This window comes from Solea senegalensis, linkage group LG7 (genome assembly GCF_019176455.1).
Source record: "Solea senegalensis isolate Sse05_10M linkage group LG7, IFAPA_SoseM_1, whole genome shotgun sequence".
Classification (NCBI taxonomy): Eukaryota; Metazoa; Chordata; class Actinopteri; order Pleuronectiformes; family Soleidae; genus Solea; species Solea senegalensis.
The window spans coordinates 18859608-18878316 of record NC_058027.1 but is presented as its reverse complement, the minus strand read 5'-3'; the positions used below and the strand labels follow the sequence as shown (position 1 = coordinate 18878316).

At 41.5% G+C, this 18709-nt stretch overlaps 1 protein-coding gene across 9 annotated transcripts in view; it reads right to left on the bottom strand.

The window, feature by feature from the left end:
* The window catches only part of LOC122772053 (A-kinase anchor protein 13), a 90395-nt gene that overhangs the window by 55395 nt on the left and 16291 nt on the right, over positions 1-18709 (bottom strand). For all 9 annotated transcript variants that reach the window (XM_044029708.1, XM_044029704.1, XM_044029706.1 and 6 more), the window contains exons 3-8: positions 11869-12022; positions 9620-9777; positions 8974-9145; positions 4890-5073; positions 3230-3419; positions 875-2963 (exon numbers count right to left, since the gene is read on the bottom strand). In XM_044029708.1, coding sequence (XP_043885643.1) covers positions 875-2963; positions 3230-3419; positions 4890-5073; positions 8974-9145; positions 9620-9777; positions 11869-12022 — 2947 coding nt within the window. The remainder of the gene's footprint in view (positions 1-874; positions 2964-3229; positions 3420-4889; positions 5074-8973; positions 9146-9619; positions 9778-11868; positions 12023-18709) is intronic.

Genomic DNA, 18709 nt, shown 5'->3' with positions numbered 1-18709 from the left:
GGTCAGTTTTTTGATGCATCCACTCAAATCATAGTGGAACAACAGAGAGCTTCTCTCTGACACACTCATGATGGTACCTGACGACCTGATGCTGGACCACTGCTAGGCTGTAAACATATCCTCTTTATTTATAATGACACTTCTGTATGTGTGACACAGGGTCATTCTTGACACTGACCTCTCTTTAATGGACTCTAGCCCAGGGCAATTTCTTTCCGATTAGTTAAGACTGCCGACAGAGGAATGCTGGGAGTTTAAAGAGAGGAGAGACTGTGTAGGTCTTAGCTCCTGCTCCATGCTCACATCAGCTGGTGTGAGTACAGTATTTTGTGTACAGGCTTTGGGTCTAAGACATGGTTACATTCACTGGTATTGTGAGTTTGCCTGCTAACATGCTGTGTACTGTAGTGTGTGCATATGTGCATGGGAGTGAACCTAAAACAGGGAGCATGTAACTCTAAAGAGAATTTCTGTCAAAGAATACATAGCCTAAGGCCCCAAAACTACAAAACGACTCAGTATTTCCTGTTGAATTACATTTCACCATGTGTTCTACAGTCTCCAGATAAACGGATGCAGCGAAATTGTTACCATCATATTTTAAAGAAAGTGTTTACAAAAGAATATATTTTCGAATAAAAACAACAGCTATATATCACAACAGAATGTCCTACAAAGGCCAAAAATCCCCAGCAAGCACAATTACAGTGGGCGACATTATGTTTAGCTTTGTCATGCTATTGCCATTCATCACCAGAAGACAGAATCTGATGTAGCATATTTTATCAGAGCAAGACTTTGACGAGCTGTGATGTATGTCAGTGTGTAGCACAAGAATAAATCTGAGATGGGAATAAAATCAGCGTTTGCCCACCTTGAACTGCACTGCTGTTATTTTCCCAGGATCCATCCACTGTGTCAAGCTTCTGTGGTATTTCAGTCACATTATTTTCAAAGTGTTCACTGGATTCTTCATTGTTTGGAGATGGTGGTTCTACTTCTGCACTGTGCACTGAAAGCTGAGTTAAATTTGTAGATAAAGGGACACAGATCTGATTCCCTGGGTGACTTAATCCCTCAGCAGGAGACCTTTCATCTGCTGTCATTTGTAAATGATTGTGTTCCTGTGGTTGTTGCACATATTGCACAGGTCCACTCTCTTCTCCTGAGGCCACCACAACTTTATCACAGGTCTCTACTGACTGAGAATCATCCTTAAATGGTACAGTACAGGTCACCCCACATGTGACCTCTGATGCTGAATGCCCAATATCTGCATTCAGGTCAGAGCCAACCTCATTCTCTGACAGCTCAGGATCTAATGAAGGATCCTCATTGAAACCTTTTGGGACAAGGTTCTCTCCAGTCCTCTCAGGATTGAAATCCTCTACTATATGAGGACATGGTGGTAGCTGTGACTCAGGCTCAGAGCCAGTCTGGCTGCGTCCCATTGATGTCACTACAATGTCAGAAGGAGGCTCCAACAGGAGCCCTGCATTCACAGTGGGCATACACTCTTCACTTTCAACAGGCTTTATATCACTTGATTCCTCCACCATCGATCCTGCTGAGGACAGTTCTGCAATTTTAGACTGAATCAAATCCTGCTCCTGCATTGCCGTATCATCCTTAGTGGTGTGGAATATTTCTGTTGAGGAGCTTCCAAATGATTGGAAACTGCCCTCATCATCACTGGAAAGGCCATCAGCATGTCTCTTACCAGAGCTGGCCATAATGTCAGCTGATTGCTCATAATCAACTTCATCAATCCGAGTATCTTCAATTGAGTCACCAATGGTCCAATCATCTGCTGTGTGGTCAGATTCATCCATAAACAAAGTAGGGTTTTCTATACTGTAGCCAGAAGGCTGACCATCTAGCTCTGCAACGTTTGCTGTTCCAATACAATTTCCAGAATTTCTTAATGGAGCCAAGCCCTGCTGCTGCTGCGCTGTAGCGTAATCCCTACCAGCTGTTTCCTGGTTTTGTTCCAGGCTGCTCATGTCTGGTGGAGGTTCCCGCTTGTGGAGGCCTTCTATCAGGAGTTGTGATAAAGCAGATTCAGGCTGCTCTATTACATCACTGCAGTCTATCAGCGATGGGTTGGGGTGGTCCCTTGAGGATGGTACAAGATCACTTAACCCTTCATTCTCTGTCTGCTCCTCATCTGAAGATAGTCGATCACAGAGTTCCTCACAAAGTTTCATCTCCTCCTCCTCCCGAACAGTGTCCTCTTCCTGGGAGCAGTCCTTCATTACAGAGTCAGAGTTGTCAGACACCTCTAAACTCTCTGACGACAAGGACAGGCCCATGAGTGAAGCTTTCGTGTCCCTCGGGATTGTTATTGACTCTGAGTGAGACTCCTCCTCCACCTCCCTCCCCTTGACTCCCCTTTGCTCTTCTTCAGGCTCCAATCTGTCCTCTCCCTTTGTGGCCTCCTGTCCTTCCTGGATCACAGCCTCTCCTTTATCAGTTTCCACTGCCTGTTTACCACAGTCTGTAGGTGGTGGGATTCCCACGGTGAGGTTTGTCCTTTCTGCCTCACTCTGAGCTCCTTCACTCCTGTGACATAAACTCAAACTCTGGGTGGAAACAACAGGCTGCTCTCTTCCCTCCTCTTGAGTTTGGCGGTTATCTCTCTGTGTGTTTGAACTAAAACATACCGGTTCCTCTGGGGAGCCGAAGACACACTCCTCAGGGCATACTTCTGATGTTGGAGTACTCACAGAAAACCTCCAGTCTTTCTTCTCTGTATTTTCAGACTCACTGTGTCCTAAATCAGCACTGCCGCTTTCCACCAGGTAGTCTGCAGCCCAGCTGCCTTCAGCTGATGTAGCCGAGCACTTCAATGCTGTTGCAGGTTGCTGTAGATCCCCCACACAGGTTATCTCTGTCTCCAAACCATCACAACATTCAGCTGATGTGTGCAGACAATCAAACTGCAGCTCCAGTGCAGAAACTCCCTGCAGGATATAAAAAAGGAGGGGGGGATAAATGTTAGCTTTTTTCCTCTACGAAACCAACAGAGCTGCTCCCTAGTTCTTATCAATCGCCAACTCAGTGATAACATACGGTGTTCCACCAGTTATACACATTAAGTTTGAAGGTTAAAAAAAGGAGGGCAGTGAAGAGACAAACAACCCAACAATGTTTAATGGTAGCAAAGCTCCGGGATGGAGCCAATGTGCAGAGAGATAGTGTGTTAAAAGGGCAGGGTGGTGTGACTCACCTTGGCATGGAGATGGCATATCAGGTGCAGCAGCTGCTCCACGCTCTTCTGAAGGGTTGGAAGTTCGTGACCAGGGTGAATTCTTAGTGTCAGAGAATGTGTGTTCAGTCTGGGTAGATGGCAAATTACCCGGGCGTCTGAAGAGACCAGGTGGACACCCTTAGTGCCTTTCTCTGTGTCCGTGTCAGCCCTGTTGTGAAGCAGACACTTAGATCATTGAGAACATGATTGGCTAACATAACACTGCACAGCTTTTCAGAGAGGGGTTTAACCGTGATGTCAGCTGATTGCGTTTGCCTGAATAATCCACATGATCCACCCCTGAGTGGGAGAGTACAGTCAAATGCTGTGGTAGTTATTTTACAACAATTCTAGCCTTTTAGCATAAAATCAGGCAATCAAGTAGCTTCTACATGTTGCCAGTCAAAAAAATAAATAACGGCCTTTTTCAGTGGTAAACTGAGTGAAAGTCTATGTATACAGCTCCGTATCAATCAGCTTTTCAGAAAACCTCTCCCTGCTGTGTTTTCTTTGAGTGTTGAAAGTGTGAGTATGTGCAGGGTTGTTATTCATAAGGACAGTGCTGTAAATGGGAAGACAAAGTAGATATGTTTGCACAATCCTGGGTGGGACTGCTTTAGCTGTGAGGCCCGGGAGCTGAGGTCACTAGCCCGGCTGCAAGTGACTTCACTTTTCATGGAGGAAATGTAATTACCAACACATAAAGAGAGAGCTGTAAGTTGTAAAGCAGCTCAAGTGCACGCTTGGCAATGAGCACGCACACTAAGTGGTGGCTGTCTTTCAGCTTGTGGCATCTTCATTTTGAGTTAAGTGAAAACTATTCTGCAGCAGACAAGTGTAGTGCTTAGAAGATATAAACGGGGTCCATTTCCCTCTTTAAAGCATTTCTCAGTTCATTCACCAAGAGCAGCTTTTTTCTCCTGTAGTTTAAGGTTTCTCTATAAAAGGATGAGGAAGAATTTGACCTCACTAGTCAGTCAGAGAGAACGGCATTACTCGGGATAAAACCTGACTCCAAACTCCAAACAAAACACATAAATCCCCTTGCCATTAAACCAGAGAGAGACAACACTGCAGTACATTTGGATTACAGTTGCACACAGTGACATATTGTAGAGAGGTCAGCAGAACCAGAAGTTGTAACTAAGGCTTTTTGTGTTGAAAAATAGATTTCCATCCATCAATCATGCTCGAACAATACTGGCAGCCCACAACTTTTCAATTTCCCCGACAACTATCTAAGTGCAACTGAAAGTAACAAGCTAGGCTGCAGTGTGGCTTTGCGGTGATGCTCTCTAGATACTTCCATTGTTCCATGTTGACAGCAGACAAACTGTTTTGCCTCAGAGGTCCTGGAGGAAACACGCCATCTACTCTCTGATATATTGACATGAAAGTGTTTGCACAAAGAAGAGGGCGATGTTCACTAAAACTCTCAGCTGTTTCATCTGCAACTACGCATCCCGTGGAAAGCAAAACCCTTTTCCCTTCTTTTTACAGTTAAGGCATTTTGTAATTACCTTTGGATACTGTACTTACTTTGCTTTTAAAGCATTATTAAATTGAGTACAAATGAAATCCAATATTTTGTTGTGTCGTTTTACAACCTTTCGACTGCAACAAAACATTTGGGGCGTACTTTGTCAGGAGTTCACGGAGACGTTCATGTCCTCGTAAAGCAGCAATGGTGGACGGAGTTTGGCCTTGTCTGTTGGCTAATCCCAGGGCCTCTCTTGCTCCAGGCTGCTGCAGCAAGAAGTGTGTAACCCGAAAAAGACCTCGACGAGCTGAGAAATGCAGCAGAGTCTCCTGGGGATGCAGATCTGAGGAAGAGAGAGAGAAGAAGAGTGCACTGATGGTGAGTTCAGTAACAGAAAACGAAAACAACAAATGAGGGAAGGAGCAGAGAAAGACAGGGCAGTGCAGCAGTCCTGGTAGCCAGGGGTGCTATCACTCACCGCAGCTTGGCAACACCACTGCCCATTTATTCAGTACAAGATCCATTGTGAGCCCACAAACAATTGATCCTTGCCCACATAAAGGCTAATAAAATCACAACTTGTCTCTTTAACATTAGTGCATGTGTATGAAGGTCAGCACCGTCATTTCTGAGGAAGCATCTAATTTCAGAAGAAACTCGACTCCATCCCCAATTTAGGTCCATTATTGGCCCCCCACGTCCACACAGACAGTAATAGGGATTTGTGGACAAACGCACACGTTCATTTTACTTCAGTTGTCGTCCACTTCAGAATTACAGCCACGTTGAATTTCTATGGGTTATTCCAGAAATCCTCTCGTCTTAGATTTGTGTGCAGCAATATTGCATTCAATAAATGGTTGCCACACAGTGACAAGTAGGACATAAAGAGCTACAAAAAATAACCTGTTGATTGTAAAATTATCTTCAGTAAGCACAGAGTGAATAGTATTGCACACAGGATGCTCTCGTTTGCCAGTGGTTATTTACTGTATAACAGCAGCAACAAAAGATATGATCCACAGCACGGATGTTGAATTCTGATTTGTCTGGACAGTGTCTCTTCACAGCTATTTATTCTGAAGATTGTGTTTTACACTTTTGCCATTAGTCGTCCCTGCCTGTGAGCAGAGAATTTCTCTTCCATCCGTGTCCATAAAAACTGATTTGAAACAAGAAACAGAATCATGTTTTTCCACTTAGGCAGGAAGTTCCATCTTCCATCTTGATTTTGCAGATTTAAACAAACTGAAAGTTGTAAAACGGCATGGAAATCTGCAACCAAACAGTGGTGGGGTCTGAAAACCCAAATTCATTTCTTAGTTATTGGAACCACAATAATCAATAAGGCAAAAGTTCCAATACTGGTCGTCTCAGCTGATGGGAGGTTTCACTATATTTATAGTGAGCCAGTCTGCCGTGATGAAGCTGAAGCTAATTTGTCAAATGTAATCCTCCACTTGGCCAAACTATGCTGAACTGGACTATGTGAAGTGCCAAACAGCAGTAGGAAATGCCTTTTGAATTACCGTTTGCTAATGGTTCCTCAAAACCCGCTGCCATAACAGGCATTTTTTTGTATGGCTAAGTACTTCTAATCTTATGAGCCTTGTAAATCTCACAGCAACATTTTTGTCCACGGTTGAACTAATAAAACTGGATTTGAACGTGCTTTAAATGCATTGAGCTATGTGCTTTCTATGGCGAATTTAGCTCAATGCTCACATTCAGAGTCCATTAAACACATATATTATTCTTATTAATAAAATCAACAGGTAATTGGACAGACACAAAAGTCAAAAACTGGGAAATTAAAGGGGATTTCTTCATCATTTTATGCAAAAAAAAAAAAAAAATTCCTATGACAATAAATGACTGGCTGTAGTGAGATCAGTGACTGCTGCTGCTTGGCCACAGCTTGAAGGATGACTGAGATAAACCACCGTCACCTCCACCTGCAGTCTGCTGCAATCCATCATCTGACAGATCTGATAAATGGAGAGCAGACTTGCACTCCTCTTCCCCTCAGTTCACTGTAGCCGAGCGTCCTGTATTGAAGCGTTGACATATTGTGAAGCAGAGCCTATTAGAGCGCACATCACTCACCACAGCTGGAAGCTGCCTTCCACATCAACAACATGACAACAGACTTCAGGGCAAAGTAGCCAGAGTGCATGAGTAAGTGAGCCTGAGTGTGTGCCCATTTATAAATAAAACACTTCTCACAACAGTGGATCTTCTCTAAATCAGGAGGGAGTTCATTGCTGAAAATCTGATTTGATGACTTCTTTCCAGGACCCAAACCAGAAATTAATAAATGATTTGCAGACTTTTAGTATCCACTGTACACCGACTAAACTGCTGCTGCTCTTTTTTTGCCTCTTAGGTCTAAAACGCTGCTGTTTTGGTTTAATACTCACGTAAGACTTACACCGTAAGCTATTATCTTCACAACAGCTAGAGGCAGCGGCAGTGCTCTAACTACTCCCAACAGTCTTGTTTACGCTGCTTCGCAGAGTGCAATTACTGTGAAGAGGTTATCATCCACATCCGCTCGTTTTGCTTTCTTTAACTGATTAAAGTAATCAGAGTCAATGGCGGCAGAAAAATTGGCACTTTGAATTCAATAAAGGTGTATGTTTCTTTGGCTTAGCATAGCCTATTTTTATCCAGCTCAGCTGCTGCGTGGCTTCACTGCAGCACATTGCTACACATCTCAGTTTAAACACTAATGCCAGAGCCAGGTGAGGAGTCATGTTTTCATGCTCATGTCGTCCTGTAAATATCAACAACTCAGATGTCACTGGCATTTCATTTGTAACAGAGGGAGATCATAATAACCACTGAGCAAGAAGGAAAAATTAAGATTAGATTAAGATTAATTCACAAAATAAAAAGTCAATGTTTTTAATTCTAAAAATAATTTGCAGCAGTGTTAATATCATCCCACCATACACTAAATGGATGTAATATATGTGGTCAGGCACATTGCTCAAGCAACGTTTTTTCAATCTTTAATTTATACTGCGATGCAGGGCTTTAGTTATACAATAAGAGTTGCATCCAAGTAACTTATTTTGCATTATCTCACAGCTGAATAACTCCCATGTGATGGCCTTGCTGTATTTTAGTTTCCTTCGCTGTAATGGTTGTGCGACGTGTGCTTTATTGAAAAGAAGCAGATAACCTCCACTGGCACCAGAAACTCGTAAAAAGAAAACCATCAGCATTAAGTGCTTTTGTGAATTCACTATGGTAATGTTTATGTCACAGCTATAGCCTTGACTTGTAATTACATTTCTCACTCCATCTCAATCAGATATAGCCTTGGCTACAGCAACATACATTGACATTACAGCTGTTGAAATGAAATAAATATTCCCATTGTGTAAGACATTTTAAGATATTCCTTTGGCTTCCAGTATCTTGTCAAAACTAAGTGATTTTATGTATTGGTCACTCGTCATACTGAAGCAAATATGCAGAGCTAAGGTCTTTACACCAGGAATTGCCCAGGTGTTGTTAACGCGCATCAGACATGGGTCTTGCTTCAGTTCAAATAATCAGCATTTTGGGTGATTCTAGCGAGAAAAAAAAGGTGAGAGTCAAACTCTGTAAGAGGAACATGACTCACTTAAGTCTCATGGGCAGCATCTTTCAAAACAATAAGCACAAACAGACATGCTGCTCATGCATCCATTGCGGCCCAGGCCTCCCCGTGGAAGCACTTCATTTATAAACTGGTGTATGACACTGTAATGTGTGTCAAGGATTGTATTAGCAACTGCTATGACTATATAATATGTGCAGGAGATCCCACTAATGTGCTTGCATATTGAATATGTAGTCATCAAGATTTTAATCTACAATATATAGTTTTTCAACACAGTTGTGTCTTGCGGGTTTGACGTCTTACTACCTTACATGGCTTCATCTGTGTTTATTTGACCATGATTGACATCAGTGCTTCCACTGTCAGTGTAAAATGTGTTCAGTTCCACTCTGTTACTGGTAATGCTGGCAGCGTTTGAGAGTACAACACATAAATTAGCCACCAGAGATGTTTGGTGCACATCAAGCAGGCAGTTGTCCCCCTGTGTGTCATTGTGTGCTGTATAAGTATGGCTCTGAATCAAGTCAAGTCAGTTTTATTCATACGGCACTATATCACACCAGAGGTTATCTCAGCATCAGTGCAGATATATCCTCTTACAGTCAAGCTATTGCCCCCCCCCAGTCTCACCAATGCTGTTGTTCAGTTTGTTTCCCAGTAAGCTCCATCCTGGTGGCAGTACCAAATGTTGCAGGGCCAGCGACAGGTTCTCGTCGAGACGTTCGCACTCCTGCAGCGGAATCTGACACTCGTCTAACAGCAGCGCTCCATCGAGGGCATCAGTCCGACCTGCTGTGCTCACCTGTATGGGGGGGGGGGGGCGAAGCCAAGGCTTAGTCTACTGGACACACTCAGTTTAATGTGCTCAGCATAAGAGCACTAACCAAATGGCTACATTTTAGAGCATAAAGGGGACACAACTACAGAATTCTAAGCTTCATCATGAATGCTCTATTTTGAAAAAACAAATCTTCTTTTTCAATTAGCGAAAAAAAAATGTGCTCCATTAGAGGCTCTTAAGTCTGAGTGCATGGTGCACATTTTATCTCACTTTTCTGGCCAAAAATAACTTAATATCTATTTTCTATGGGACAAAAACAAAAGATAAATTCGTATACTGAATACCAAGGACTGTTACACTTCAGGCCCAGTCACATTTATGTAATCTTTTGCAGTCCTGGTGTATCCCTTGGCAACCTCTTTCCCCTGCTCTGTGACAAGTCTGTGGTTATTTCACAGCTAATTCACAAATTAAATGACTTGTCTTGTTGCTTACCAGGAACTGGGCCACGTCAAAGGCTAAATCCTGGACAAAGGTAAATCGATGCTCGGACAGCGGAGCCACACGCACCAGACACGGGTCCTCGGATACCTCGGGGGCAACTTGGATGACAGAACATAGGGTAACCAGCACCTCCTCACAGCAGTCATGAGCTACAAGACAATACAAGGAGGAAGGAGACACGGAGACAGGAAGAAAGAAATGATAAGTGAACAGAATAAACAGTCATATAAATGAGATATAGTCTATTATCAGCTTGGCTGTGTATATGAAAAATAAGTCACCATTTACTGGCTTTTAGGTGCATTGCAATATGAACTTTTACTGCACACAATGAGTGCTTGTAATAAAGATTATACAAAATGTGACACAGGACAAATCAATCAATGTTGAGATCCCTTCCTTTCATGATAACTACATCAAAAAACTCCATAAGATTGGCCAATGAAATCTATCTCCGAGCTGTTGTGTAGCCGATATGTTGTGTTTAAAAAAAACCCTGTGCATAAGCAATCGTTATGTAATGTAATAATATAATTGTACAGTCAAAGCACACAAACATCATGTGAAACCCATGAAAACACATTATTTACCATACATCACAAATTCAGAATGTGCAACATGGAAAACTATTACATTCAGATCCTAATAATTAAACCATATTAATGCAAATAAATCACAGTATTTTAAATTTATTTATATTTAAATTCATCCCACTAATATACATTCAGCCGTCACAAATCAGAGATGACTTTCAGACAAATTAGCACTTGTTACAGTGAAAGGAAAGATTATACAGATGGGTTTGAGTTGTCATAACAAGACCAATGTCAAAGCACAGCTATCAGGTAACAAAGGCTCTAATAACTGTACTGTAAATGAATGCGGCGCTTGGTGACTACTCCTAATTTATAGCATCTTAATCTACTTCCATGCCAGGTGTGAGACAGAATTCATCCGTCCACTAATGCAGGACGTGGCACTCTGCTTCACGACACCCCCTGCATCTGTAAAATGATTCCCATATCAGAGGCATTTAACACAACTTCCCATTGTTTACCGAGTCTCAGAAACTCAGCGAATACAAAAGGTTGAAGGTTCTGTGCTCAGGGGCATCCCCGTTCTGAGATCATGTACTAATTCAAAGTATCTGTAGCAAGTTTCCTCGGTCACAGGATCGGCCTCTTGGAGGAAGCAGTGAGGCAGAGCTAATCTGTTAGCCGCCACACCTCCTTCCAACCCCCTCCCCATTCAGACAGCGGTAATTCAGTCGAGCTCTTAACAAGATAACACAGTTTATCATAGTCTGCCTTCTTTTTTCCTGTCTACAGTTCAGACACTTGATGAAAACAAACAGTTTAAGCGAGTCTATTTACTTGGTCCCGTCGTTATATTATTGTGCCGTTGGGACATCTGGCTACCACATCCCTGCTTACGTCACAAATCACAAATAGGAAGTAATAATTGTCAACATTTAATTTTCTGTGCGCAGTGCCTTTTGACCCTCACTCTGACTGCTGCCTGTTGTTGCTTATATACTCGGAGTATCTCTGACTAAAGGCCCTGGCTTAAAGTGGGATGTGCTCCCGGAGGAGTGATGAATGAGCCAAGCTCAATAAAACCCAAAGTGGGGTGATTTTTCTCTCTCCAAAACACAACATTAGTTTAAAACGTGGACAGTGGTGGTGGCAGAGGATTAATCATTTATAACTTTGACTTTCTTCCTCCACTACCATAACTCTTGACCTGCCTTGTATGTAATGTGAGGGTAGAACGACTCCATCCTATTCTCAGACAAAATAACTATTTCAAAAAATTGGTGTTTGGTGATGCTTTGGTACGGCGAACTGTTACACAGTATTGACCTCACCTTTTATTTGTTTTACTTTTTGGTAGAGATGATTATATTTTTGGAGGGCACTGACTGAATCTCAACTCTGTTGTTATCCATCCATCCATTATTTACCACTTATCCACTGCGAGTCAGGGAGAGCTGGATGCCAATCGCAGCAGACACTGAGCAAGTGGTAGGTTTTATATATTATTGATCCGCGGCAAGTTTGCAATAATCCTTTTTTATTTTATTTACCCAGTCAAACATAGCTAGATAAAGGCTATGACTTGAGGGTATAATTAAAATAGATTTTTAGTGTGTGTTCAATACTGTAGGTGGAGCTGCCTTCCCACAGATCAATTAGATGTGACGGGGAAACCGTCAGCTAAGTGTGGGTGGGGTGGTTTACCGGGACACGCTGCCTGCAAGGTGTCATGACTGCTCCTTAAGGTGCTGGTCAGGTGTCTTTGTGTGCTGCCAGCGAACAGAAGGAAGTAGTCCACGCCCTCCTCATCTGCAGCCAGCTCTTCGTCGGCGAGCTGCACCGTGATAACACACTGGCCCTGTATGGATCAACAGACAGAAAGACGAAATATGAGAAGAGAACAAAGAAAGCACAAGATGAACAAATGAGCAAGAGAAAAAAAAGAGATATTTAGAGATAGGGACATGACTGGTGTTTATAGATTTATAGGCTGTCACAATCATGCAAGTCTGAATTCTGATGATTATTTGTTTGTACAAATACTACCAATAAATTAAAACAATACTGTATATTTTATGCCTTATACAATAACCCTCGGGGAATAGGTAAATTGGACACTCTAAATTGACCGTAGGAGTGAGTGTGAGAGTGAATGGTTGTTTGTCTCTATCTGTGTGTGGCCCTGCGATGGACTGGCGAACTGTCCAGGGTGTACCCCACCTATCGCCCGATGTAGCTGAGATTGGCACAGCACCCCCCGCGAACCTCTGGTGGAGGATAAAGCGGTTAGATGATGACTGACTGACTGACTGACAATAACCCTCAACATAATTAATAGAGATAGGAAAAAAGGGGCCGTTTACTGGCATTTAAGACATTTCTTTGGCAATTTACAGACCAATCAAATTGGCTGGGGCGGTAGGTCCTGAAATGTATTTTTGTTGATCTGTGATATTGTCGTTTTTGACTGCCAGCGATTTCTCGCAAAGCCAAGAAGGGGTTATTGACTATTTGGCTAAAAACCAACATGTTCACACAGACGTGTAAGTAACTCATCCAGATGCTCATGTCCGTCTCGCGATGCACTTCAAGATTGTTTCACTCGGTTGCTCCAAACCTCCTGTTATGTACTTTTAAAGCTGAGCACAGCCAGACGACCCCATTGAAAACAAGATTTCTGCTTGATCCAGCTGTTTCTTTATGTAAGCTCAATGAAAATGACACTGAATGAAAACACAATATGAGATGAAAACAAATAATTACAGTCCCATGATTACATGATAATTGTGAGAAGCCTAACTACCAGCTGTATCTGTTTTTGTTTAACAAGCGCATTAGTTTTATGTCATTTAATGAAAAAGAATAAAAGGCCCTCTTGGTTCGCACTTGTTAAAATTCCAGTAAGAAGCAGATGCCTCTAAATGCCAAAGAACACTGCATCTAAAAAGGATACTGATGCAAAGACCAGCAACACTTTGATGAGACATTTGAACATGCATGGAATAAATTCAAGAGCAGAAAGCAGAAAGTTGCTGTGTGTTCAACAGCAAGACGCACAGTCCAGTCATTTTGCTCTCAGGATTCACGTCCACCTCCAGAGCCTCACTGAAAATGTCCACCACCAGATTCTCCCACAAACCAACAGAGATTAATCCCTAGGATTTTAGAAGGCAACATTTAACTGAGCCCTAATCAGGAGTAAAATCCCTCCACTGTTGGAAGCTAAATAAGAATTTAAGGCATATGCTGATTCTAGGTGTGAACTACAGTCCCTCTTATAATGTGGATGCCTTTATACCAGCAGGGTTAATGAGAGGCTTTGTGGAGTCTGCCACATTTCACACAAACACACTTGTTTAAATCAGTTACACTAATGTCGCAAAGTTAATACGATAATGATTTATTGATGTTAAAATGTGGCACATCACATCATTAGCAAACAAACACTGAGGCAGTGGACAGTAATGAAAAATGGAGGAGAAGATTGACTTTTTGACAAATCAATGGGAGAGCCAAGTCAGTCTCAGACTGCAGAGGTGGAGGAGAATGATTTTAAAGAAGAAAAAAAAACTGCTTGACAAAAGGGAGGGGGACAACATGATTAACAACTACACTTCTTTATTGGCAATCTCGATTAACTAATCTATCTATTTCACTGGAGCATTAATTAAAGCACGCCATTTCTATTTTTTCATGACTTCATATTGCATGCTTACAATGATTTTGACTGTATTAATTTACATTTCACAGGCAGGTTTTCCACTTGCAAATGACTTTGGGTATAAAATACAATATTAATCTACTGGTATGTGTGCAGCAAAGATGCAACTAGATTTTGAAGGAGATTGAATTATGGGATTGTGGGGTTTATCTCTAAAACAAACACCACATTTTAAATTACACTTTAAAACATACAAACCAATGTCATTTTTTCCTCATTTACTGTGTTTTTTTTACTCGATATTATCTTGCCAAAATGCTAATATTCGAATGTGAAAACACAATTGTGCACAGATTGTTGTGCAGTCTGCTTTTTACCAAAGAGACAATTGGTTGCACTGTGTCTAAGCATTGTGGGACATGATGTGGTGTCATCCGAGGACATTCTGAGGAGGAGGTGAAGCAACAAAAATAGGGATATTGTTCAGAATTAGCTGTTTTCCACTGGGGGACTGCAGCTTGTCAACACGGAGGAGGGATCATTTCGTCCCACTTAAATTGTGTCGCAATCCTTTCACCGGCCTAGTTCAATGTGAATCAGCCAGTGAAGGCCGGCGTCAAGGAGGGTAGGGTTCTTGTTAAAGGTTCTTCGTTCTCTTAAGCCCCTTTTCCACTGTTCATAGGGCCCACTGACACCTACAAACATCTGGCTTTTGTCTGCAGTGGGAGAGAATACAACCAACATTCACTCTGAGGTCAAAGACCTGCAGTAGACAGAGGTTTTTATGAGCTTCAGCTGCAACACTGCAGTGAAAAAGACACCTGAGTGAATGTGGTAATATGATCTTCTACTTCTTTTTTTGCCCAAATAACCTTTTTCCAGTGAGGCATAATTTGAGACATACACCATTCAAGCAGCAATCTACTATCAGCACGTGGCTGATAGATACAAAAGTGTAAGCGTTGACATTGTCACTGCTTTCCATACTTTCTTCTGCTGTGTGTAGCACTTGCAGTGAACTGACAGCAAACATAATTTAGTGGAGGAAAAAAAAGCAGAAAACCAAACTCTGTTGGCAAATCTGCATAAACCCACTGGTTATGGTGTTGAAGAGGTATTATAAAGCGGTAATCTCGAGGCCTTGTTCCATATGGGAGGGTCAGTTGGTTGAAATCCTCATGTCCCGTTTAGGGTTGGGTCATACTTTTTGCAACAAGGTAAATAAAAACAAGAAGACAACAAACTCTGACCACACTGAACCAGAAACTTCAAGCATAGTAGATTAGCCAACTAATGTCATGTGCCAAACATAAATACATAAATACTGAATCATAATATATAATAAATAATAATAATTATATAATATGATTATTAATTTAAAATAAAAATAATTACACAACCTCAAGTAAATTTCCATGAGTCTTTTGAGCAAAATGGGAGTCTCAAAAATGACCATGTAGACACATACGAGGATAGAGCCTGGAGTAACCCTCTGAGAGCTACAACTGAAATGCATCTTGAATGATGCAGGTGTTGCTATGCATAGAGAGTCTGAGCTTTAACAAGCAGACCAGAGTCACTAGTGTAAATGAGCTGGGCGAAAGCCAGCGTTCTCTCCATTAAACCTCCTCTCTTATTCCAAGCCCTAACTGGAAATGTGTAAAGCGCAACCGATATATCGCTCAGCCAATTTTCACAGGGTATTGACCTATATAACTGTGCCGCAATGTATATACACTCACCAACCACTTTATACCACCACTCCTGCCACTTTATTAGGTGTCTAATAAAGTGGCAGGAGTGGTGGTGCCCAGTGTGGTCCTCAGTGTGGCTACAGCCTACCAAGGTTCAACGTGTTGTTCGTTCAAAGATAGTCGTCTCCTTGTAGTAATGAGTTGATGTTGCCCATCTATCATTATAAAAAAAAAAGTAATAATAATAATCCAAAGTATCTTGTATTTTGTTTAAAGAAGTTATGGTTCGGGATTTTGTGATTTTGATTTCAAACTAGTCTGTCCATTCTCCTCTGACATCAATGTGGCATTTCCACTCAGCTGCTACTAACTGGTGCAGTGATCAGCAGTTTCTGAAATACTACAACCAACAGACCATGCAAATTCAAAGTCACACATTTCTTCTCCACTCTGATGCTCTGTTTGAACTTCAGCAGGTCATGTGGAAAATATCCATCATCCATCCATCTTCTACCCCTATATCCCGCACATGAGGGTCATAGGGGGGTTGCCGGTGCCAATCCTAGCTGACATAGGGCAAAAGGTGGGGTTACACCCTAGACAGGTCACCAGTACATCACAGGGCCAAATAGAGACAAACAACTAACAACAACAAACTCAACCTCTCACCCAACTTCATCTGTACAATGTCTAAATGCTAAAGGCATTGAGTTGCTGATGTGTGATTGGCTGATTCCACAGTTTTTGCCTTAACAAGCAGTTGAGCATGTGTGCCTAATAAAGTGGCAGGTGAGTGTACTGTGTGTATGCTGTCCAACGAGTATAAAACTATTTTCATACACAACACGAAGCATATGTGGAGTAATTTACAATTTTAAAAGAATGACATAAATAGTTTGATTAGAAAAACACTTTCCAAAGGGAAAACAATTACACAATGACACCACGAAAAATGGTCCAACTACGTGCCAACACTCTACAGACAATTGATATTGGTCCAAACAATCTAGTACCAGTCAGACTCTATAAATTACGATTTGTGGTACTGGAGTGGATTTGTGCATTGGCACTCCATGAAATGAAAATATTTTCTTGTGAAATGAGTTCTATAGCCTCACTACAAAAAGGAGAAATGGTCTCTCAATAATATTTAAACTGAATGGAAAAATGCCTCAGTCTCAATACTATCTAACTACATTCTGACACAAAAGCTGCTCAAATGATTTTTGACAGCAACACAGCTGCCTCTTATTTTGCCGAAAATATTATCCACCCATTATAAATCCCATATTATGGAAGAGTTATATTTCTTTTTAACAAAAAAAAATAATTAATACAATTCATGAAATGACGGTATAATATTTATTTCACTCTACTCCAGTTACTTTGTACCTCCTTGGTTACACTTTGTTGCAGTCAATCTGGGATTACATGAATTGAAGCTTCTTTCAATAGAATAGGAAATAAGGAGAAAAAAGACTGAATAGGATCATTGTCAGCCTTTGAGTAGGCACATGTGGTGGCAGGGGCTGGAAGGAGAAAGCACAAGAGATGTGAAACATCTGCTGGAGCTGCTACAGGAAACACAGCTGCACTCGGGCACCTTTGCAAACCTTGCAAACAGACACAACACAAAGTGAAACTAGTGACATTAAGTCGCATAATAACAACGGCTAAGATGCAAAACATAAAAACTAACTACAACGTATGTGTCAATCTTGCCTCAAAAACAGCAAATAGTAGTTTTAAAGCAGTGAGACATGCACAAATGGCTTTCTTTGAGCCACGCCGTCGGTTTGATTGAGCTCTCTGCTGGCAATAAGTACTTAACAAAGTGACCTGCTGGGTTATTGACCTGCTAATCATAGCACTTCAATGGTGAACTGGCCGCTTTTGAGCTACATTAAAAGAACAGCTGGAGGCTATTTGCCAACCCCCCCTTTTTTAAATATGAATTCTAATGGTGATGGTGATGTTATAAATTGCAGTCTTTTGCAGCTTAAAACACTGACCCTTTTTAGCTGAATTTCATGCTACAGAGAAGATAATGTAAAGTAGAAATTTGCAGCACTTCAGTAGTATCTCAACAATTTCCCAAGGCATCCCAGTGCCACAATCCAATTTGTTCCCATAAGTTATTTATATGCGGTAAATAGAACTGTATAAAAACACTGACTCTTTTCCTGAGCCCTGTTGCATAGAAACCACTATAACAACAATAACATACAATTGGCAAGAGATCAAAATGTGATGTACTGCAAAGGAGTTGGCCTGACATGAAGTTAAAGATTTATAGCTACACCTCCCTAACAGTGTGAATCATTCCTGCTGGCAGTCCCACATACTGAATGCATTTTCCTAGTGAGTGAAGGGTTTTATTGGAAGCAGAATATGGCCACACTTTTAGATGACTTACCCGTAAACAATGCCACCTTTGTTTCCACTAGATGGTTTTTAAGACAATTTATGGAAATCAGCCATCACTTTGGTAAATTGAAGGCAGGGAGACATCACATTAGCTCTTGTTCACACATGTCAGATTGGACAATCTGCGAGAAAATTAAATTACGCACATCTTCCAGTTCACAAGAGCATTCTCTTATCTATGCAACTGTGCAGCAGGGGAGCATCACATAACAGAGAGGTCACGGCTGTTGCAATTACAGTCATATGTCCCGTATTAGAGGCTGACCCCCCCCATGATAATTTAATTGTCAGCCATTCTGCAAAACATAGTGAGCAAAAATGCAAATATTGCATTACGCATTCAGAGCCTCTCTCTCTGTTATTCAGCGACAACACATAAATAAAAGGCTTCAGCAATTAAGAGATAAAGAGTCCGCCTTTAAATTCATTTTTGCATCATTCATGTTTTTTTCCTCAATTAGTGATCAAGCATTCCAGTCCTTGAAATTACGGCTTTCATCTTCAGTCACTCTTCAGACTCTCAGTTCCCTTAATGTGTGTTTTCTTAAAAGATACAATTACAGACTAACTACTTAACCCCCGAAGAACTGCTGTGATAAGTGTCCGAAATCTGATGACTAACAAGGCTCGACTACTCTCCTTCCACTAAAGAAAAGGTCTGCCTGTAAATCACAGATAAGGGTGTCCGGTTGGTTACAGACACGCGCGCACACACAAATGCCTCCATCGCTTTTCCTGTGTGCCTTCCTCACCTGCCAATAGT